The sequence below is a fragment of the Oncorhynchus nerka genome, linkage group LG23 (genome assembly GCF_034236695.1).
Source record: "Oncorhynchus nerka isolate Pitt River linkage group LG23, Oner_Uvic_2.0, whole genome shotgun sequence".
Lineage (NCBI taxonomy): Eukaryota > Metazoa > Chordata > Actinopteri > Salmoniformes > Salmonidae > Oncorhynchus > Oncorhynchus nerka.
In genome coordinates, this window is record NC_088418.1 from 38,768,373 (window position 1) to 38,793,555 (window position 25,183).

General features: G+C 42.0%; 1 protein-coding gene and 1 long non-coding RNA gene across 2 annotated transcripts in view; one reads left to right on the forward strand and one right to left on the reverse strand.

Annotated features, from left to right (window-relative positions):
• st6gal1 (ST6 beta-galactosamide alpha-2,6-sialyltranferase 1) overlaps positions 1-25,183 on the reverse strand; it is a 170,594-nt gene that overhangs the window by 103,846 nt on the left and 41,565 nt on the right. Inside the window, exon 5 of the mRNA XM_029629923.2 lies at positions 14,482-14,746. Within this exon, the coding sequence (XP_029485783.2) occupies positions 14,482-14,746 (265 nt within the window). The remainder of the gene's footprint in view (positions 1-14,481; positions 14,747-25,183) is intronic.
• LOC115106812 (uncharacterized) lies at positions 620-6,912 on the forward strand. The gene is made up of 3 exons (XR_003860107.2): positions 620-1,349; positions 3,851-6,258; positions 6,377-6,912. It is a non-coding gene; the product is annotated as an uncharacterized LOC115106812 (long non-coding RNA).

The window sequence follows — 25,183 nt, forward strand, 5'->3', positions numbered from 1 at the left end:
TTCCTAACTAAATACTGTTTTGTTTTGTGTGTTTGTTTTCGTTTATCTCTGAGTGTGTGTGTGTGTAAATGGATTTTCTCAATGGGAGCCAAGAGCACCAGGGGGGAACCGTCTGCCCAACCCACTGACCGGACAGGTGAAGGTAATGGTGGATAAGTGGCACAGGGACATTCTGGAACAGGTTCTGCTCTGGCACAAGGTAGCAGATTTCCCTTAAAAGGCACATTAAGTGAAGTTTTATTAGTTACAGGACTTTGAAGAACCAGGAAAGGCAAGGGAAGTATAATAGACTGGGATGATTTTAGGAAGTGGGAAAGAGAATCAGAGAGATAAAATTAAAGGAATAATAGTGAATGATAAGAAAAGAAGGAGAAACAATTGTCACGCCCTGACTAGGGGGGTTTCTAGGTATTATATTTCTATGTTGGTGTGTATGTATGGTTCCCATTTGGAGGCAGCTGATAATCGTTACCTCTAATTGGGGATCATACTTAGTGTGTCAATTTTTTGTTGTTTTGTTTTGGAAGTTACACTACCATTAATATGTGGAACTCTACTCTGACAACAATGACTTTTCACCTCCCTATTATATCCCTGTATTCAATACACCAGCAGCCCGCCGCAGCTCTACCCCCCCTACAAGACCGGATATGACTGCAGGATCAACAGACTCCTCTGGCCGGAGCAGTAAGAACCCTACATACTGCCTACAATGACTACAGTTTCACTGGAGGACTACAGGCATCGAATGGAGAACTGTTTCCACAAATAATATGGCATCAGACCGGCAACCGATAACTACAAGAGCGTCTTGAAGGCTGTCCTGATAAATGGACTTTTGCCTCATGTTAAAGATGACCTGCATTGGCTGGGAAACTACTACCCTACAAACAGTCATTGAACACTGTAAACACGCTGAGAGGCAGCAACTCTCGAGAAGAAAAGACGAAACCAGAGAATGAAAAGGATGGTGTGAAACTACAAGCTGCCCAGCTAGCATTCTCAAGGACCGGGCCAGCAGTGGCAGGCTCAGGGAGGACCTCAAAACGACGAACAGAAAGGAAAAGGAAGAAGTAGAGGGAGACAGTGCGGACGGACGGGCTGGACAACAGCAACCACAGCGTATGAACTTTGCCTGCTCTAATTGTGGAAAGAATAGATATTTTGCTGTTGGATCGGGCGGTGTCGGGCGTGGGGTAGGTAACTGGAGAACAGGACCGACACCAAAAACGACCATCTACAACCCACACACAGACTGACGCGAGGTTGAGAGAGTTGACACTCTTGGACAGTGTTTAAAGATTTTTCAAGCTCCCGTGAGGAGGCAATGGTTTGTCTCTTCGTCAATGGTGAGTCAATCAATTCTCTAGTAGATACTGGCACTGCCTGTCATAAATTCTAAAACTATGTCCGTGTCAAATGAACTAGTCAGCACTGTGGGGGCCTTGGGAGTAATTATGAAAGAGTCACTCACAATGCCCCTGCCAGTTAAAATTGATATGTGCAGGACACATCAATGTATTGCCTCTGCATGTTGCCCTGCAAATTTGCCAGGAAGAGATCTTCTCTGTAAATTGGGAATTCATATTATTTTATCCAAATGTGTGATTGTTAATATGCATGGGACATACAGGACATTAGCTGTTGGGGAAAAAAAGGCAGTTTCATGCCACAGACAGACCTACATTGCACCACCCATTTCTCACCATTGAAGAGAGATTTACACCTTGAGAGGTTTATGAAAAGAATTGTCTGAAAGAAAGCTTACACTGGATCAATGCTGCTCTAACTTCCGCGATGCATACAAGGCCCTCCCCCGCCTTCCTTTCAGCAAATCTGACGATGACTCCATTTCTCTTCTCCTGTCCTATAGGCAGAAACTCAAACAGGATATACCCGTGACAAGGACTATTCAACGCTGGTCTGACCAATCGGAATCCACGTCTCGAGATTGTTTTGATCACGCGGACTGGGTAGCCTCAGATAATTATATAGATTTATACGCTAATTCGGTGAGTGCGTTTATATAGAAGTGCATAGGCGATGTTGAGACAAAACCTACCCTAACCAGAAACCTTGGATAGATGGCAGCATTCGTGCAAAACTGAAAAGCGCGAACCACCGCATTTAACCATGAAAAGGTGACTAGGAAAATGGCCATATACAAATAGTGTAGCAGCGTAGCCTAGTGGTTAGAGCGTTGGACTAGTAACCGCAAGGTTGAGAGTTCAAACCCCCGAGCTGACAAGGTACAAATCTGTCATTCTGCCCCTGAACAGGCAGTTAACCCACTGTTCCCAGGCTGTCATTGAAAATAAGAATGTGTTCTTAACTGACTTGCCTGGTTAAATAAAGATAAAGTTAAAAAAATATATAATTTTTTTTTAATCCCTCCGCAATGAAAGCAAACAAGCGAAATGTCAGTATATGGACAAAGTGGAGTCGCAATTCAACGCCTCGGACACAGAGACTTATGTGGCAGGGCCTACAGACAATCACGGACTACAAAAAGAAAACCAGCCACGTCACAGACACCGTCTTGCTTCCAGACAAAATAAACACCTTTGCCCGCTTTGAGGATAATACAGGTAGGTGATGGCACTCGGAGTGGGGGTGTCAGAAAAACAACCTCTCACTCAACATCAACAAAACAAAAGAGATGCTCGTGGATTTCAGGAAACAGCAGAGGGAGTACCCCCCCTATCCACATTGATGGGACAGTAGTGGAGAAGGTGGAAAGTTTAGTTCTTCTGTGTACATATCACGGACAAATTGAAATGGTCCACCCACACAGATAGTGTGGTGAAGAAGGCGCAACAGTGCCTCTTCAACCTCAGGAGGCTGAAGTAATTTGGTAATTTGGCACAATTGAGAGCATCCTGTCGGGCTGTATCACTGCCTGGTTTGACAACTGCACCCCCCACAACCGCAGGGCTCTCCAGAGGGTTGTGTGGTCTGCACAACGCATCACCGGGGGCAAACTACCTGCCCTCCAGGACACGTACAGCACTCGATGTTACAGGAAGGCCAATAAGATCATCAAGGACAACAACCACCCGAGCCACTGCCTGTTCACCCCGCTATCATACAGAAGGCGAGGTCAGTAAAGGTGCATCAAAGTTGGGACCGAGAGACTGAAAAATAGCTTATGTCTCACGGCCATCAGACTGTTAAACAGCCATCACTAACACAGAGAGGCTGCTGCCTCATTGGCCACTAACAAATGGATTACTAGTCACTTTAATAATGATGTTTACATATCTTGTATTACACATCCCAAAATGTATTTTTTTATTTAACCTTTATATAACTAGGCAAGTCAGTTAAGAACAAATTATTATTTACAATGACGGCCTAGGAAGAGTGGGTTAACTACCTTTGTTCAGGGTCAGAACGACAGATTTTTATCTGGTTAGCTCAGGGTTTACATCTAGAAACCCAACGCTCTAACCACTAGGCTACCTGCCACCCCATATATGTATTTTATACCATCTATTGCATCTTGCCTATGCCACTCGTTCATTGCTCATCCATAAATGTATATGTATATATTCTTATTCTATCCCTTTACTTAGATTTGTGTGTATTAGGCAGTTGTTGTGAAATTGTTAGATTACTTGTTAGATATTGCTGCGCTGTCGGACCTAGAAGCACAAGCATTTCGCTACACTCGCAATAACATATGCTAACCATGTGTATGTGACCAATACAATTTGATTTGACGCAAACAATAACAGAATGATTGAATGAACGATTGCATAATGGTGAACTGTTTAAGTACACCGCTGGAATGGTAAGTTACTATGCTCTGTGCTGCACTTAACAATGCTTTGACGTCTATTTTCCCCAGAACCAAGGGGAGGACAGCTCCACAAATCTTCAACCAGGCGATTGGTTGGTCATCATGGACCTCCGCAGACAGACTTGGCACCAACAGCGCTGGACTGGTCCATTCCAGGTGCTCCTGACTGCCCAGGCAGGTTGCAGAGAGGTCTACATGGGTTCACTTCAGCCATTGCAGCTGTTGTATGGGCCCTGGGAGAAGTGGCCACAATGCAACTAAAGTATACATCACCAGCATAGTCCCACGGCAGGACTTAAATAACAGCCGCTCTATCTCTGAAGACCATCCAGTTTCTATTTGCCAATATATTTTTAACTGTGCTGTATCACAAAAGTTCTGAACCTATATACATTTTACAGATACAGTATATTTTACATTAGCTATCGTGTTGTTTTTAGTCCCACCCTTCAGTTCCACTCAACTCCTCCCATCTATCTCAACACAATCCATTTTGATTACTATTTTTCCATATTTTTCACCTGTGCTGTGATGTTTCGCAAAATTGCTAAACCTTTCTATTCTTATAGTTTCTACAGATTGTACATAAAAACATATTTGCTAAAAGTATTATTATACTGTATTATTGATTGATTGACGATTACTTTTCAAATCACCCAGCAGTGCTATTTGCAGAGTTAGCTCAAGGTAAATGTTGCAATTCTTCAGCCATTCCTGGACTTGTGACCAAAACCAAGCTAAATACAGTGTTTCCTTTTTTAAAAAGTTGCATCATACTGCAGCACACCTTACGGGCTGCTACAGCATTCTAAGGCACGTTATTGAATTGTGAGCCATTTTTTCTGTTAATGCAAGTTAGTGCTAGTTTGACCACCAGAGGGCATCTTTGAGAATAATTTGATAGCCTTCCATATTGGCATTACCAGATCATTTAAAAATGTTTTTTGTAATAACATAGTATATGGGATTAATTTAAAGAAATTTGGCTTAATTCATTTGATAAATATTATGGTGTTTCTATTCTGAGAAATAGCAAGGCACACCAAGCAAGCGGCATCTTGAAGACCAAGGAGCTCTCCAAACAGGTCATGGACAAAGCTATGGAGAAGTACAAATCAGGGTTGGGTTATAAAAAAATATCTGAAACTTTGAACATCCATTAAATCCATTATTTAAAAAAGGGAAAGAATATGGCACACAACAAACCTGCCAAGAGAGGGCCACCCACCAAAACTCCCGAACCAGGCAAGGAGGGCATTAATCAGAGAGGCAAAAAAGATAACCCTGAAGGAGCTGCAAAGCTCCACAGCGGAGATTGGAGTATCTTGCCATACGACCACTTTAAGCCGTACACTCCACATAGCTACTCTTTACGGAAGATTGGCCAGAAAAAAAAGCCATTGCTTAAAAAAAAGAAACAAACAAGTTTGGCGTTCACCAAAAAGGCATGTGGGAGACTCCCCAAACATATGAAAGATGGTACTCTGGTTAGATGATACATTTAGCTCATCACCCCGACAACCACATCCACACAGTGAAGCATGGTGGTGGAAGCATCATGCTGTGGAGATGTTTTTTATCGGCAGGGACTGGAAAACTGGTCAAAATTGAAGGAATGATGGATGGCGCTAAACACAGGGAAATTCTTGAGGGAAACCTGTTTCAGTCTTCAAGAGATTTGAGACTGGGATGGAGGTTCACCTTCGAGCAGGACAATGACCCTAAGCATACTGCTAAAGCAACACTCGAGTGGTTTAAGGGGAAACATTTAAATGGCTTGGAATGGACCAGTCAAAGCCCAGACCTCAATCCAATTGAGAATCTGTGGTATGACTTAAAGATTGCTTTACACCAGTGGAACCCATCCAACTTGAAGGAGTTGTAGCAGTTTTGCCTTGAAGAATGGGAAAAAATCCCAATGGCTAGATGTGCCAAGCTTATAGAGACATACCCCAAGAGACTTGCAGCTGTAATTGCTGAAAAAGGTGGCTCTACAAAGTATTGACTTTGGGGGGGTGAATAGTTATGCACTCTCAAGTTTTACGTTTTTTTGTCTTATTTCTTGTTTGTTTCACAATAATAAATATTTTGCTTCTTCAAAGTGGTAGGCATGTTGTGTAAATCAAATTAAACAAACCCCCCAAAAATCTATTTTAATTCCAGGGTTGTAAGGCAACAATATAGGAAAAATGCCAAGGGGGGTGAATATTTTCGCAAGCCACTGTAAGTCAGAGAGGTGTTTCTGGGACCACATTGTTTATTTCTAGGTAGGATTATAGCAATATTTTGTTACCTTTATGCCTATTTACATGTATATTTCTATTATTGTACCTAATGTTGGCTGTTAGGCTAAATGTATTTTTTTCTTCTCCAAATGCAGACAATGACCCAGAACACACTGCCACCCGGCTTTGCATTGTAAATGAGGGCATAAACTGGGTCAAGACGCCAGCAGAGTAAGTAGACATTTATCTAGTAAAATAAAGGTTGAATAAAATACAGAAATAAAAGACCTACAACACCTTCGGTAGGCCTACAGTATATCTAAAAATATTTTTTAATCTCTACTTGTAGGCCTCCTGATTTAAACCCGATCTAACTTGTTTGGCATCAACTGAAAACATTAATCCGTAGCTCTGACAAGCAAAGATGAACTGGTCAAGGCCATCAAGATGTTGTGGCTAGAGAAATTGATGAAACAACAATGCAACAAATACATTGATCATCTCAGCAAGGTTTTACCTGTGGTCGTGGAGCTGGGTGGAAGTGCGACTAAAATGGAGTTTAAATAAACATCTGCATTTTAATGTATGCTCGTTATTTTATTAGCAAAAGCATAAAGATGTTGGTGAAGAAATACTGTACACTGTTGTTTTTAGTTAGAAATGTAACACTTTAGAGTACTTAAGCATCGAATACATTGGAAGTTGGGGGATTTTCACTCCAATAGCTGGGCTATAAAAAGTCTATTGTCCTGCTAATAGGAAACATTTGCATGATGGGCTACACCTGCTACAGTACACTTGTGAAAAACAAGTGTTTGAAAACCTTTTTCAAAATGCCTCCAGTTGTCCATCACTACCCTAAATAAAAACACAGCATCTTGTTTACATTCTTTACTGTACCCACAATGTCACAAATACTTTGTATCTACCTTTCCAATTACTTTTAGAGTTTGGGATTTACAAATGTTAGCTTTTCATTATTAGTTGCATTGTTTTAGGTCGAACGTGCAGACTTTCTTCTTTAAATGATTGTCTTATGTAGGATGCTACATTTTTGACCAGTTGCAATTGTAAGTAGACCTAATAAAGAAATCCTACTTCTATTAGGCTGTTAAGCCTCATAGCCGACCTCAGCTAGTTAAGCTATTTTATATGGGCCTAGGCTCTGAAGAAAGACTCCAATTAAGCCCTCTTGTTGTTTGTAAAGTCAAATTAAAATGAAGATTATTGTTGAAATTAATTGCTCCTCTGGTGTAGGTTTTCTCCATCTGTTGGTGTGCAACACTTGCATAACAAGTTAGCTATATTTTCAGCACCAGCCACTGTTCACCTCCTATTGATTGTGCTGCGTTTCCCGCTAGTTGTTTTTTACATTTTTCCTATATTTAACTAGGCAAGAACAAATTCTTATTTATATCACGGCCTACCCCAGTCAAACCCGGATGACGCTGGGCCAATTGTGCGTCGCCATATGGCACACCCAATCACGGTCAGACGTGATACAGTTCTGTATTCGAACCAGGGACTGTAGACCGCTGCGCCACTCGGGAGCCATGACCAATATATATATACATTTTTTTTTTTCAGAACATTAACCCTGTGTAGGTAGATGTGGAAAGGTAGAAAAAATTATTTGTTTGCGAGCTGTGGAGGAGGGGTTTCGCATCTAGCTCGGCTATTAGACAATTATTTAGTAAAGGTTGAATAGTCTTTTGTTCAGCTAATAGCCCATCCTGCTACGCTTGTGAAAAACTAATAATAACACCTTTTCCCCTTTCCACATGTTAAAGATTCCAAATTATAAAGTTTTTTTTAGCCACAATCGGCCCCAACCCCAATTAATACATTTGGGTACAGTCTATTGAGTGCTGGACATCAGGCTAGAATGTTGATGGTTCGAAACCTGCTCCCTGCTTGTTTCATTACATTATTATGCCGGTCATAGGGCAAATAGCCTGGATTGTTACTCCCATCTCGTTCCTCGCCCTCTTCCACGCGTCAAATAGTAATATGCTTTAAACCGCTCTGGTGACAAACAGATTTTGCTGCCCTGTTTTCAATCGTCCACATGGCTGGGAGAACCTCCTCAGATACATACATACATACATACATACATACATACATACATGCATGCAGATATTCAAAGAATGGAGTTTGATACATCTGGTATTGGACATGACCAAATTTTTTTTTGCTAAATAGCGATTTTCTTAAATGAACTTTAATGGAAAAAAATATGTACAATTGTTTGTCTCTACATTAACTAACAGATTCCTCTCAATGGTACATTTTTTGTTTGACTCGTTATGATATAACTACTTACATTTGCTTCCACTGTAACGTTTTTGCCAGACATCTTTGCTGATGAAAGTCACCAGCAACGGGTGGCTCGCGTCAAATTCGTCATTGGAACCACTCGATATGATTGGTCATATAAAAACCTTGGGACCCAAATGCAAAATGAGTGCTCTAGCTTCCCCCTGTGGTGGTCTGGAGTAATGAAGCTGTGGCGCTGGGTACCTCTTAAGTCCCGCGGCGTAAGCTCGCAACTTTTAAAGGAGAAACCACTGTATAGACAGTACCAAAACAAATGATCTGATGATTCTGTCTCTTCGCAGCAAAATCTGCAGAGCTGGAATGGTTGAATCATTGACCTAAATACTGAATTGTGTTATTTGGATTTATGGTTCATGAGAAGACATTTTTTCAAAATGTCCAAGATAGAGGAAAATCTATTCTGACGGACCTTATGGGTCCTTGAGGCAAATGTGTTCAGCATTAGGAAAGACCCCTACATACACAGTTTCAAGTTTCTAGGTCAAACAGAGTGGCAGATGAGGGTATAGGTGAGACTGCTTATGCAGTGCCACCTATAGGCTAGTCGGTGTCATTCATTTTGACCAAGTTACACATGGCCTCTCGTTTCTGTGTGCCATTAGAAAAAAAGTTACCAATCATTGACCATATTAAGTGAACCCCTAAAAACATTTACATATTACCCAGTGTCCTTTTCTGCAGGTGGAGTGTTGATTTAATATATTATGTTGTTTCTCATATGTAGCTAATATTTTCGGGAGGATTGTACATCTCAAATAATGTCTTACAAGTTTACTTACCTTACTTTAAGTGCCGAGAAGTTCACTTAGTTGACTTTTTATAGTACTCTGACACATCTTTAGTGTATTTAGTACAACTTAAGATGTTCCAAACTAACACTATATAAGTACACATTAAATACATGTATGTATTACAGCACTTGACATTAACTTTTGTTCATCAGACAAGTATAATTTATTTTTTACTTGTCCGAAAGCTCAAGTCATTTGTCCAAAGGAAAAATATATATAATCTGTAAGACCATGGGACGAAACGGTGACTGAAAATTGTGTTGTATCATGCAAGGAACCACTTCACAAAATAAAATGCATTATTATCACTGGTATTGACAATGGAAGGCTGCTGGGTCTCTGTACTCAATTATTATAAATGCTGCCACTGTAGCCTTGAGCAAGGCACTTAACCCCCCACGAAGTAAAATACTGCACTGACAGGCTAACATACAGTGGGGCAAAAAAGTATTTAGTCAGCTACCAATTGTGCAAGTTCTCCCACTTAAAAAGATGAGAGAGGTCTGTAATTGTCATCATAGGTACACTCAACTATGACAGACAAAATGAGAAAAAAAATCCAGAAAATCACATTGTAAGATTTGTAATGAATATATTTGCAAATTATGGTGGAAAATAATTATTTGGTCACCTACAAACAAGCAAGATTTCTGGCTCTCACAGACCTGTAACTATTTCTTTACGAGGCTCCTCTGTCCTCCACCCGTTACCTGTATTAATGGCACCTGTTTGAACTTGTCATCAGTATAAAAGACACCTGTCCACAATCTCAAACAGTCACACTCCAAACTCCACTATGGCCAATACCAAAGAGCTGTCAAAGGACACCAGAAACCAAATTGTAGACCTGCACCAGGCTGGGAAGACTGAATCTGCAATAGGTAAGCAGCTTGGTTTGAAGAACTCAACTGTGGGAGCAATTATTAGGAAATGGAAGACATACAGACCACTGATAATCTCCCTCGATCTGGGGCTCCAGACGCAAGATCTCACCCCGTGGGGTCAAAATGATCACAAGAACGGTGAGCAAAAATACCAGAACCACACGGGGGGAACTAGTGAATGACCTGCAGAGAGCTGGGACCAAAGTAAAAGCCTACCATCAGTAACACACTACGCCGCCAGGGACTCAAATCCTGCAGTGCTAGACGTGTCCCCCTGCTTAAGCCAGTACATGTCCAGGCCCGTCTGAAGTTTGCTAGAGAGCAATTGGATGATCCAGAAGAAGATTGGGAGAATGTCATATGGTCAGATGAAACCAAAATATAACTTTTTGGTAAAAACTCAACTCGTCGTGTTTGGAGGACAAAGAATGCTGAGTTGCATCCAAAGAACACCATACCTACTGTGAAGCATGGGGGTGGAAACATCATGCTTTGGGGCTGTTTTTCTGCAAAGGAACCAGGACGACTGATCCGTGTAAAGGAAAGAATGAATGGGGCCATGTATCGTGAGATTTTGAGTGAAAACCTCCTTCCATCAGCAAGGGCATTGAAAATGAAATGTGGCTGGGTCTTTCAGCAAGATAATGATCCCAAACACACCACCCGGGCAACGAAGGAGTGGCTTCGTAAGAAGCATTTCAAGGTCCTGGAGTGGAGCATTTCAAGGTCCTAGCCAGTCTCCAGATCTCAACCCAATAGAAAATCTTTGGAGGGAGTTGAAAGTCCGTGTTGCCCAGCAACAGCCCCAAAACATCACTGCTCTAGAGGAGATCTGCATGGAGGAATGGGCCAAAATACCAGCAACAGTGTGTGAAAACCTTGTGAAGTCTTACAGAAATACTTATTTTCCACCATAATTTGCAAATAAATTCATTAAAAATCCTACATGTGATTTTCTGGATTTTTTTTCTCATTTTGTCTGTCATAGTTGAAGTTTACCTATGATGAAAATTACAGGCCTCTCTCATCTTTTTAAGTGGGAGAACTTACACAATTGGTGTCTGACTAAATACTTTTTTCCCCCACTGTATAAAATGTACAGTTGGGAGAACAAGTATTTGCAAGTCAGTTAAGAACAAATTCTTATTTTCAATGACAGCCTAGTGGGTTAACTGCCTGTTCAGGGGCAGAACAACAGATTTGTACCTTGTCAGCTCGGGGGTTTGAACTTGCAACCTTCTGGTTACTAGTCCACCACTCTAACCACTAGGCCACCCTGCCGCCCGACTTCAACTGTGAGAGACGGAATCTAAAACAAAAAAGTATTTGATACATCAGAAAAGCAGAACTTAATATTTGGTACAGAAACCTTTGTTTGCAATTACAGAGATCATACGTTTCCTGTAGTTCTTGACCAGGTTTGCACAAACTGCAGCAGGGATTTTGGCCCACTCCTCCATACAGACCTTCTCCAGATCCTTCAGGTTTCGGGGCTGTCGCTGGGCAATACGGACTTACAGCTCCCTCCAAAGATGTTCTATTGGGTTCAGGTCTGGAGACTGGCTAGGCCACTCCTGTACCTTGAGATGCTTCTTACGGAGCCACTCCTTAGTTGCCCTGGCTTTGTGTTTCGGGTCGTTGTCATACTGGAAGACCCAGCCACTACCCATCTTCAATGCTCTTACTGAGGGAAGGAGGTTGTTGGCCAAGATCTCGCGATACATGGCCCCATCCATCCTCCCCTCAATGCGGTGCAGTCGTCCTGTCCCCTTTGCAGAAAAGCATCCCCAAAGAATAATGTTTCCCCCTCCATGCTTCACGGTTGGGATGGTGTTCTTGGGGTTGTACTCATCCTTCTTCTTCCTCCAAACACGGCGAGTGGGGTTTATGACCTTCTCCCATTCCTCCTCCGGATCCTCCAGATGGTCATTGGCAAACTTCAGACGGGCCTGGACATGCGCTGGCTTGAGCAGGGGGACCTTGCGTGTGCTGCAGGATTTTAATCCATGATGGCGTAGTGTGTTACTAATGGTTTTCTTAGAGACTGTGGTCCCAGATCTCTTCAGGTCATTGACCAGGTCCTGCCATGTAGTTCTGGGCTGATCCCTCACCTTCCTCATGATCATTGATGCGCCACGAGGTTAGATCTTGCATGGAGCCCCAGACCGAGGGTGATTGACCGTCATCTCAAACTTTTTCCATTTTCTAATAATTGTGCCAACAGTTGTTGCCTTCTCACCAAGCTGCTTGCCTATTGTCCTGTAGGCCATCACAGCCTTGTGCAGGTCTACAATTTTATCCCTGATGTCCTTACACAGCTCTCTGGTCTTGGCCATTGTGGAGAGGTTGGAGTCTGTTTGATTGAGTGTGTGGACAGGTGTCTTTTATACAGGTAACGAGTTCAAAAAGGTGCAGTTAATACAGGTAATGAGTGGAGAACAGGAGGGCTTCTTAAAGAAAAACTAACAGGTCTGTGAGAGCCGGAATTCTTACTGGTTGGTCGGTGATCAAATACTTATGTCATGCAATAAAATGCAAATTAATTACTTAAAAATCATACAATTTCGTCTCTCACAGTTGTGTACCTATGATAAAAAATGACAGACCTCTACATGCCTTGTAAATAGGAAAACCTGCAAAATCGGCAGTGTATCAAATACTTGTTCCCCCCACTGTATGTGGCCAACCCTCCATCTGGAGAGTTACTGGGTGTGCAGGCTTTTGGTCCAACATTGCAAAAACACACCCGAATCAACTTATCAACTGTTGAGCAGCTGATTTTTTACAATGTGTTAGAGCAGGGCTGGAACAAAAACATGCACACCCAGTAGCTGTCGAGGACTATCCAGGAGGGTGGTTGGCGACCCTGCAACATTACAATTACCACCAAATATTATTTATGTCTTTATTCAATGATTCCCTCATTCAATGAACCAGGGATCAAACGGTAAGGTGGGCAACTTCAAAGCAAGGTAGCTAACTAAGACATGTTAATCTATTTGTAAGGGTAGATCTCAGGGGAGATCTTGACAGCATAGGAGTTACTGTACTTGTCAATTAGGTTATTCTAAGAATACTTTTTACTGAATAGAAGAGAATCCCAGCTTTCAAGGGTTTCAGAATTATTTCTCAACACCAAATTTAGAATGCTTGAGAGAGTATGCTGAGAGTATGCTGCATTGGTTTTATCAACTGTGCACCCGTATCAACTTTGTGACGGCCATTTAAGGCTGTTCATGAGTGCCGGTGGAAAGTTGTTTATGGCATTGGACATGACAATGACATTAATACATGCTAATAGCTAAATAGTTAAATAGCGAGATAACCAGTGAAATACTGGCACGCATGCATGTGATGCACACACCATGACATTTCCAGAATTTTCATTGCTGACCAAATATTTGCTATAACTGGGCAAATAACTCACTAACTAGCAATGAATATCAACAAAAGTGCAAACGCTCACTTTTGTCTCTAAAACGCAGCTCGAGACTGCATGATTGAAAGACCGCTCATGCCTGTCAATGCAGACCTACAATAATTATACTGCAATGCGCTCTGTAACAATTGGGAGGACAGTGCTCAACACATCGCAGACAGGGGACACTAATACAATTCTGTTCGGAGTAGGCTAATTGTTTGATATTGTGATTTTTTCAAATTACTTTTCCATTTGGACAACTTAAATCTATAATCTGCATGTCCGACATACTTGCCCCAGGCAAGCTGACAAGAGTTAACGTCAATCTCAGCGTTAGTACATTAGAAATATAAAAATAAGTATACATATACTTATGTGGCTCAGTTGGTAGAGCATGGCACTTGTCACGTGTCACGTCAGGATTGTGGGTTTGATTCCCACGGGGGACCAGTATGAAAATGTAGGCAATCTGTAAATTGCTCTGGATAAGAGTGTCTGATTAGATGTAAATAAAATATGTTTAGCATGTACAATTATTTTGCAACTAAAAGAGTGCTCCAAAGATAATTAAAGTGCACTTTTAGTATAAATGGGATATGCTACTGACATTATTAACACACTGATGCAAATAAATCCAAAATAGCCTAATCTTCATGACTAATGTTCAAATTTAGACGTCAAACAGTATCAAGGTTCTTGTCTAATGTTTCTAAAAATGTTAGGCATAATCGTGTTCATGGAGCCCTCAACTAGCCTTACACCTCACAGATTAGGGTGGTTTTACTATTGGTGTAACCAAAAATGTTGGTTCCATACTACTTGACAATAGCTTTCAGTGTCAGTAAAAGTATATTTTAAGTGTGTATAGAGTACATTTCAAATGATGTCTTACAAGTACACTTACAGTAGTATACTTTAAGTGGGGTGATTTTAGTACCTAGAAGTACACTTAGGTGACTTTTAATAGTACGATAACACAACTTCTATATAACTTTAATGTGTTTAGTACAACAACACTTACCAATCTCCTTGCCCAGTCCAGAGTAGCGTAGTGACCCAGCCGATGATACCACTGCACAGCTCTTGTAGGGTCCAAGGTCAGAGGTTATGGGTTGTAGGGGCAGCTGGTACGCCCAGGGCAGAGAGGAGAAGGGCTCGAGGTCAGGGGTCAGGGTCGCAACGTCTACCTTGGTCTTCAGCTGGCACAGCAACTCTGAGCCGCTCACTTTAGGACGAGTGGCCACTCCCCCAGGACCAGAGAACTCCACACCATACTTATTCATCGCCTGAGAAAGAGAGAGATATTATGGTGAGAGGGAACGGTAATGTCGATGGAGAAGAAGATGGGGGAGATGGAGAAGAAGAGAGGCAGTTGGAAAGAGGGACGGAAAGAGGGACAAAAGAGAAAAGATAACTTTGGACAAAAAATATGAAATAAATCCAGTTTTCTGTTTCCATCTTTCTCTGTAAGTTGTGGAAACGTATGTTTTTGGTTTCACATTGGTTGTGGGAACAAAGCCCTATGTTTCCTGACGTTCCGAGAACAGAAGTGAAAAGGTTGCCTGTTCTAGGAACGTTTATTCATAGTTTAGAGGGTTAGTTTTATTCTGCATCCTTCAAAGTTTTTCTGGGAGGATTTATTAACGCTCTGAAAATTAAAATTCTAGGTTATTTGGAGATTTTTGAATAACTTCACTGAATGTTTCAAGACTTTTAATAACACTGCTTGTTTATTTCTGTTAACTTTTTTTTTTACACAGGCATTCATCATGCAAAAACATGTATTTTTTTATTGTAACACGGCATTCAAACCTATACTATTATGTTCCCTATCCATGGAGTTAGTCCACTGCGCCACCAGGACGGAGCTAGCATGCCCTCTTTCATTCACAGATACAACGTTTTTCATTTTAGTCTATTCAAACAGAGCCCATTTCAAAAGGAAACAAGCACTCATTAAGATCAGGTGTGGCCAATTAGTGGGTGCGGCCAACACACCTGAACACACTAAACAAGTTAAAGGATATATATTTTTTTGATGATAAGAAAGGAATCTAAATGTTTTTAAATAACATTCTTAGAACGTTTTTTGAACGTTACAAAAGTTTTCTTATGGTTTTTATGTAACGTTTTCTTAACGTTCTCAGAGCAGTTTGATTACCTGACTTTCAAACTGCAATCGACAGTTGAAACAATAACAAATTGTACTTGATAGAGTCCAAGATGGTGTAGCAGTGCAGGTGTGTTTTGTTCGTCCTCTCCTGTACTTTTGTATTTTCGTCCTTTTTTGTATATATTTCAATCTCTTATACCTTCCCGTAACCGATGTGATATGGAACCGGTATTATTTTTAATTTTTTAGACCTTATAACCAGAAGCTAACCAGCTAATTAGCTACAAGCTATTTAGTCATTGTTAGCCACTGCTAGCGGTCTTTACCTTCTGCACAGATACCAGCCCTTTTTTTAGCCTGGATAATACTTGCCAGCCTACCAGACTGTTTCTCCACTACAACGCCGGATTCCTGCTGTAAACCCTGGACCATTACTCCTGATCTTCACAGCTAGCTAGCTGCCTCCGAGTGACCCAGTACCAAAGCTATCCCTGAGCCAGGCCAGGCCCACCGCCCTAGTTATCATTGTTTAAGTTTACAATGGAGCCTCTAGTTCCACTCATCATACCTCTTATACCTCCTTTGTCCCACCTCCCACACATGCGGTGACCTCACCCATTATAACCAGCATGTCCAGAGATGCAACCTCTCTTATCATCCCTCAGTGCCTGAGCTTACATCCGCTGTACGGCACCCCGCAATACCCCTGTCTGCACATAATGCCTGAATCTATTTTACCATGCCCAGAAATCTGCTCCTTTTATTCTTTGTCCCCAACGCTCTAGAAGACCAGTTTTGATAGCCTTTAGCCGTACCATTATCCTACTCCTCCTCTGTTCCTCAGGTGATGTGGAGGTAAACCCAGGCCCTGCGTGTCCCCAGGCACCCTCATTTGTTGACTTCTGTGATCAAAAAAAGCCTTGGTTTCATGCACGTTAACATCAGAAGCCTCCTCCCTAAGTTTGTTTTACTCACTGCTTTAGCATACTCCGCCAACCCTGATGTCCTTGCTGTGTCTGAATCCTGGCTTAGGAAGGCCACCGAAAATGTGGAGATTTCCATACCCAACTACAACATTTTCCATCAAGATAGAACTGCCAAAGAGGGAGGAGTTACAATCTACTGCAGAGCCTGCAAAGTTCTGTCATACTTTCCAGGTCTATACCCAAACAAAAAATGAATCTCTTCAGAAATAAGTCTCTCACTGTTGCTGCCTGTTATCGACCCCCCTCCACTCCCAGCTGTGCAATGGACACCATATCTGAATTGATCGCCCCCATCTAGCATCAGAGTTCGATCTGTTAGGTGACCTAAACTGGGATATGCTTAACACCACGGATGTCCTACAATCTAAGCTAGATGCCCTCAATCTCACACAAATCAACAAGGAACCCACCAGGTACAACCCTAAATCCGTAAACATGGGCACCAAAATAGTCATTATCCTGCCCTCTAAATATACCTCTGTGGTTTTCAATCAGGATCTCAGCAATCACTGCCTCATTGCCTGCATACGCTATGGGTCCGCGGTCAAACAACCACCCCTCATCACTGTCAAATGCTCCCTAAAACACTTCTGCGAGCAGGCCTTTCTAATTGACCTTGCCCGGGTATCCTGGAAGGATATTGACCTCATCCCGTCAGTCGAGGATGCCTGGTCGTTCTTTAAAAGTAATTTCCTCCCCATCTTAGATAAGCATGCCCCTTTCAAAAAATGCAGAACTAAGAACAGATATAGCCCGTGGTTCACTCCAGACCTGAATGCCCTTGACCAGCACAAAAACATCCTGTGGCGTATTGCCATAGCATCGAATAGTCCCATCGAATAGTCCCCCCGATATACAACTGTTCAGGGAAGTCAGGAACCAATACACTCAGTCAGTCACGAAAGCAAAAGCTAGATTTTTCAAGCAGAAATTTGCATCCTGTAGCTCTAACTCCAAAAAGGTTTGGGACACTTTAGTCCATGGAGAACAAGAGCGCTAGGTAACACGGTCCATGATAAATCCATGATAATTGACAACAAGCATTTCTCTACGACTGGCCATGCCTTCCTCCTGGCTACTCCAACCCCAGCCAAAAGCTCCACCCCCCCCCCCCCCACCCCCCACAGCTACTCGCCTGAGCCTCCTTCTCCTTCACCAAAATCCAGATAGGAGATGTTCTGAAAGAGCTGCAAAACCTGGACCCGTACAAATCAGCTGGGCTAGACAATCTGGACCCTCTCTTTCTAAAACTATCCGCCGCCAATGTTGCAACCCCTATTACCAGCCTGTTCAACGTCTTTCATATCGTCCGAGATCCCTAAAGATCGGAAAGCTGCCGCGGTTATCCCCCTCTTCAAAGACCCAAACTGCTATAGACCTATATCTATCCTGCCCTGCCTCTCTAAATCTTCGAAAGCCAAGTTAATAAATAGATCACTGACCCTTTCGAATCCCACCGTACCTTCTCCGCTGTGCAATCCGGTGTCCGAGCCGGTCACGGGTGCACCTCAGCCACGCTCAAGGTACTAAATGACATCATAACCGCCATCAATAAAAGACAGAACTGTGCAGCCATCTTCATCGACCTGCCCAAGGCTTTCGACTCTGTCAATCACCGATTTCTTATCGGAAGACTCAATAGCCTTGATTTCTCTAATGACTGCCTCGCCTGGGTCACCAACTACTTTGCACACAGTTCAGTGTGTCAAATCAGAGGGCCTGTTGTCCGGACCTCTGGTAGTCCCTATGGGGGTACCACAGGGTTCAATTCTCAGGCCGACTCCTTTCTCTGTATACAGTGGGGAGAACAAGTATTTGATACACTGCCGATTTTGCAGGTTTTCCTATTTACAATGCATGTAGAGGTCTGTAATTTTTATCATAGGTACACTTAAACTGTGAGAGACGGAATCTAAAACAAAAATCCAGAAAATCACATTGTATGATTTTTAACGTTTTGGGGATACTAGATCCCCTTTGGGAACACCCCCCACCCCCCCTGAGCTGTAATGTGGCGCAGGGAACGCAAGAAATAATCCTAAAAATATTTAACCTCCACAGAATCGCTTGAAAAATGGCTCAAATGAAAGATAAAGAAGTTATTTATCTACCCAGCAAGTCAGATTTCTAAAATGTTTTACGGCGAAAACATAGCACATATTTATGTCCAACCACCACTGCATACATACCTCATTAGCATAGCCAAGTAGGAAAAAATATGCAATCAACAAACGCAGGATTAAAATAAAAATCATTTCACTAACCTTTTGAAATCTTCATCAGATGACAGTAATATAACATGTTACACAGTACATTAATTTTTTTTTCAATAATATGCAATATATATCCATAAATCTCTGTTTACAATTATGCATCGTTCAAAAAATGCTACTGCAATGTCAGAAGAAATAAAATAGCTCCGGCAGATAACGTCAGCTAACAAGGAATACACATCATAAACTTTGACTAAATATGCATGTTTTACATATGTATGGCAAGATAAACTTCTTCTAAATGCAATCGCTATGTTACAATTATTTTTAACGTTCCATTTTGCGTTCACTAGGCTATAATAGGGAGGCGGCGCTCCCATTTAGCATACTGACTCCTCTATCTTGGAGTCGACAGAAACCCAAAATGAAGACATAAATATTCCCTTACCGTGGCTGTTCTTCCATCAGAAGACCTGGAAGGGTTAATACTCACCAAGTTAGCGTTCAGTTTTCAAGTCTGTGTCTTTCGGTTATCAAACTAGCCACTTTTCGGTCGAAATGTATGCAAATTTCAAGTGGATGCGCACCAAAATGTCGAAAGTATACATTATATTTCGAGTAAACTTGTCAAACTATGTTTATAATTAAGCCTTAACATGAAGGTCTACAGCAATCGTGAGGGCGAACAGACACACACACGTTGTTCAATCCATCCTGAGGGAAAGAGAGAGAAATATCCCAGCGCGCATTGGGGAAACTTTTTTTTTGCGTCACCGGGACGTTTGGGCACGCTGAACGTCTCGTGAGCACGCGATTCTCACAGTTACACACCTCATCGAAAGCAGGCTTCACGCTGAAGACGTAGAAACTGTTTCCATGGTTATAACTGCTTGGGAAGTGTGTATACGATGACGTTGAAGTGGTGGCAACTTTTTTCATTACAAGAGAGACTTTGGGAGAATGCATGCCCTGAGACTTCTGCTTTACATAGAGACAACATTTAAACGGTTTTAGAATCTTTAGAGTGTTTCCTATTCGATAATAATTTTTATATGCATATATTAGCAACTTTTGACAAAAATGTATCATGTTTTATATGGGTACCGAATTCCTCCAGAAGGGGCAGTATTCAGGGCTAGCCTTAACAGGTTTTAAGTAATTAATTTTCATTTTATTGCATGACATAAGTATTTGATACATCAGAAAAGCAGAACTTAATATTTGGTACAGAAACCTTTGTTTGCAATTACAGAGATCATACGTTTCCTGTAGTTCTTGACCAGGTTTTCACACACTGCAGCAGGGATTTTGGCCCACTCCTCCATACAGACCTTCTCCAGATCCTTCAGGTTTCGGGGCTGTCGCTGCGCAATACAGACTTTCAGCTCCCTCCAAAGATTTTCCATGGGTTCAGGTTTGGAGACTGGCTAGGCCACTCCAGGACCTTGAGATGCTTCTTACGGAGCCACTCCTTAGTTGCCATGGCTGTGTATATTGGGTCGTTGTCATGCTGGAAGACCCAGCCACGACCCATCTTCAATGCTCTTACTGAGGGGAAGGAGGTTGTTGGCCAAGATCTCGCGATACATGGCCCCATCCATCCTCCCCTCAATACGGTGCAGTCGTCCTGTCCCCTTGGCAGAAAAGCATCCCCAAAGAATGATGTTTCCACCTCAATGCTTCACGGTTGGGATGGTGTTCTTGGGGTTGTACTCATCCTTCTTCTTTCTCCAAACACGGCGAGTGGAGTTTAGACCAAAAAGCTCTATTTTTGTCTCATCAGACCACATGACCTTCTCCCATTCCTCCTCTGGATCATCCAGATGGTCATTGGCAAACTTCAGACGGGCCTGGACATGCGCTTGCTTGAACAGGGGGACCTTGCGTGCGCTGCAGGATTTTAATCCATGACGGCGTAGTGTGTTACTAATGGTTTTCTTTGAGACTGTGGTTCCAGCTCTGTTCAGGTCATTGACCAGGTCCTGCCGTCTAGTTCTGGGCTGATCCCTCACCTTCCTCATGATCATTGATGCCCCACAAGGTGAGATCTTGCATGGAGCCCCAGACCGAGGGTGATTGACCGTCATCTTGAACTTCTTCCATTTTCTAATAATTGCGCCAACCGTTGTTGCATTCTCACCAAGCTGCTTGCCTATTGTACTGTAGCCCATCCCAGCCTTGTGCAGGTCTACAATTTTATCCCTGATGTCCTTACACAGCTCTCTGGTCTTGGCCATTGTGGAGAGGTTGGAGTCTGTTTGATTGAGTGTGTGGACAGGTGTCTTTTATACAGGTAACGAGTTCAAACAGGTGCAGTTAATACAGGTAATGAGTGGAGAAAAGGAAGGTTTCTTGAAGAAAAAACTAACAGGTCTGTGAGAGCCGGAATTCTTACTGGTTGGTAGGTGATCAAATACTTATGTCATGCAATAACATGCTAATTAATTACTGAAAAATCATACAATGTGATTTTCTGGATTTTTGTTTTAGATTCAGTCTCTCACAGTTGAAGTGTACCTATGATAAAAATTACAGACCTCTACATGCATTGTAAATAGGAAAACCTGCAAAATCGGCAGTGTATCAAATACTTGTTCTCCCGACTGTATATCAACGATGTCACTCTTGCTGCGGGTCGTTCCCTGATCCACCTCTACGCAGACGACACCATTCTGTTTACTTCTGGCCCTTCCTTGGACACTGTGCTAACTAACCTCCAAACGAGCTTCAATGCCATACAACACTCCTTCCGTGGCCTCCAACTGCTCTTAAATGCTAGTAAAATCAAATGCATGCTTTTCAACCGTTCGCTGCCCGCACTCGCAAGCCCGACTAGCATCACCACCCTGGACGGTTCTGACCTAGAATATGTGGACAACTGTAACGGTCGTCGTATGAAGGAGAAGAGGACCAAGGTGCAGCGTGGTAAGTGTTCATGATTTTTAATATAATCAAAACTGAACACAAAACAAAATAACAACTAGGAAGAACGAACAAACGAAACAGTCCTGTCTAGTGATGACACACAAAACAGAAAATAAACACCCACGAAACACAGGTGGAAAAAGGCTACCTAAGTATGATTCTCAATCAGAGACAACTAACGACACCTGCCTCTGATTGAGAACCATACCAGGCCAAACTCAAAAACCAACATAGAAAAACAAACAGACTACCCACCCCAACTCATGCCCTGACCATAGTAAAACAAAGACAAAAACAAAGGAACTAAGGTCAGAACGTGACAACAACTACAAATACCTAGGTGTCTGGCTAGACTGTAAACTCCCCTTCCAGACTCATAGTAAACATCTCCAATACAAAATCAAATCTAGAATTGGCTTTCTATTTCGCAACAAAGCCTCCTTCACTCACACCGCCAAATTTACCCTATTAAAACTGACTATCCTACCGATCCTCGACTTCAGAGATGTCATCTACAAAATAGCTTCCAATACTCTACTCAGCAAACTGGATGCAGTCTATCACAGGGCCATCTGTTTTGATACCACCCACCACTGCGACCTGTATGCTCTAGTCGGCTGGCCCTTGCTACACATTCGTCGCCAGACCCACTGGCTCCAGGTCATCTATAAGTCTATGCTAGGTAAAGCTCCGCCTTATCTCAGTTCACTAGTCATGATAACAATCATCCCCAAATCATCACTGATCATCCCCAAAGCCAACACCTAATTTGGCTGCCTTTCCTTCCAGTTTTCTGCTGCCAGTGATGGGAACGAATTGCAAAAATCGCTGATGCTGGAGACTTATATTTCCCTCACCAACTTGAAACATCAGCTATCTGAGCAGCTAACCGATCCCTGCAGCTGTACATAGTCCATTTGTAAATAGCCTACCCAATCTACCTACCTCATCCCCATACTGTTTTAATTTACTGTTCTGCTCTTTTGCACACCAGTATCTCTACTTGCACATCATCATCTGCTCATTTATCACTCCAGTGTTAATCTGCTAAATAGTAATTCTTCGCTACTATGGCCTACCTCCTCATGCCTTTTGCACACACTGTATATAGACTTTCTTTTTTCTACTGTGTCATTGACTTGTTTATTGTGATATTGGCTTGTTTATTGTTTATTCCATGTGTAACTCTGTGTTGTTGTCTGTGTCACACTGCTTTGCTTTATCTTGGCCAGGTCGCAGTTGTAAATGAGAACTTGTTCTTAACTAGCCTACCTGGTTAAATAAAGGTGAAATTTAAAATAAATAACAAACTTCCCGCCACTGTTTCTCTAAAAAACTGAGGGAAGGGGCTCGAAAAATGGAACTATCAAATTCATAGACAAGAGCTATCCATGAGCAAGGACTGACTATCCAAGATACAGTGGTTCCTCAATTAAATGTTTTGAAATTATGCCTCGGGACTTTGTGGTTTTGTATATTACCCTGCGTCACTGCTTCCTTGCTCCAGAACACCACAAGGGGGAGTTAGAGCACTGATTGTGCATTTGGGTCCTAAGGCACTAAATGTGTCTCTACCTGACAATGAATTGGGCGATATAAACCAAATAGAAAGTGATAATTGTTCACTACTTCAAAATGTAATTTCATTGAACTGAATGATGAGGATGAAGGTGATTGAATATAGAACAATAGTGTAAGAATTGCTATTCCTCTGTTCTGCACACACACCTGCAAAACCCCCACTTGTTTCTACTTGGTCAGAAGGAGCTGTAACTGGACTGTAGCATATTACTTACTAAAACTGTTGTTACAGTTATTAGTTATTTTAAGAAAAATGAAAATGTTCAATTATATTCCATGATATACAGTATGTGTTGACTGAATATAAGCAGCAAGTGGTGTCTGCAAAATGATCAAGTTGATGGCGCAGGCATATAACCTCGGCACCTACATGAAGCTGAGTGACTCACTCATTCATGGCTTTGGATCAAAATAAGTACCAACATTCTTCCTGATAGTCTGGCAGTGAAAAATAGAAAATAGAAGTGATTATAAAAGTCACGACTCTACAATTGATCACTAGTTTTGGTCTCAAATAAGCACGGTCTGTGAAGAGCGATTAACTAAAATAAGCGCAGAGTCAGGCGGAGAGCGACCTGTTTAAATTATTTGAGAAAAAAATATTCAATTTTAGTTGGAATGGCAAGCCAGACAAAATTAAAAGGGCATATTGTCTTCTTCTACACCTGCATTGCTTGCTGTTTGGCATTTTAGGCTGGGTTTCTGTACAGCACTTTGAGATATCAGCTGATGTAATAAGGGCTTTATAAATCAATTTGATTTGAGATTGTCTCACCATGTGTTCAAGAATATCCTTTTTCCCTTTATTCAAATTATAACTGCTCATTTTAGGTTATTTGAAAATGAAATAATATCTAAAATATATATTTTCTTTAAACAAGGACTTGAAATTGTGATTGTGTACTCCGCAAGCAACGTTTCCAGTCTGAGAATGAGAACGGTAAATGACTGTAATTAATACATTAATTCAATATATTGGAATACAAAAGAAGCCATCCATCCATTATGGTCATTATAGCAGGACAATAGACTCTTTCCAAGGAGGAGGGCAGGGGGAGAATTGTATCGTCAATATCTCAAGCCAAAATATCTTGATGGCCTTCACCAGTTCATATTTGCTTGTACTGTAGGCTTGGCAGAGTTAGGGATGAATGTTTTCAGTTGATGCCAAACGAGTTCCATCGGGTTTAACAAACAAGTTCGATCGGATTTAAATCAGGAGACCTACATGTAGAGATTCAAAAAATATTGGTAGATATACTGTAGGCCTACCGTAGGTATTAATTTTACCTTTATTTTACTACATAAAGGTCTACTTTGCTGGCATCTTGACCCAGTTTATTACTCATTTACAATGCAAACCCAGGTGGCCGTGTGTTATGTTCCGAGCAGACCCTTTTCCGGCTTACAGACAGTTTTCATCAAGCCAGCTTCTTTCTATGGTGCTATCCGTTCCACGGTTAGGACTGTAACCACCGGAGGACTTGAAAATGAGCCGGAGCTGAGAGGATCACCAAAACTAAAGGTATTTTGGTTTCAGTGCATTTTCTTTAAAAAAAACGTGAATGTGTTTTTGCATAGCATTCGCTCCTTAAAGCGAGTGTGTGGAGTTGGCTCCTGTCTGAAACCTGGTTCCGCCAACCACCCCGTTGCTCCCCACCAAAACAAATTTGGGGGCTGCCTCTCGTGCTTGTGTCGTGGTTGCGAACCCCGGATTCGTCGTTGATCCTCCTTCGCTGCTTCCGTCTGCTTCCATGGCAGGCCTTCGTATCTCTCCAAGACTTCCTCCCAAGTCCAGGATATTCTCTCCTCAACCTCCTCTAAAGACCAGGATGCCATCTCCTCCCAGGCACGCTGCTTGGTCCAGTCGTGGTGGGATCTTCTGTCACGATCGTTATAAGGAGT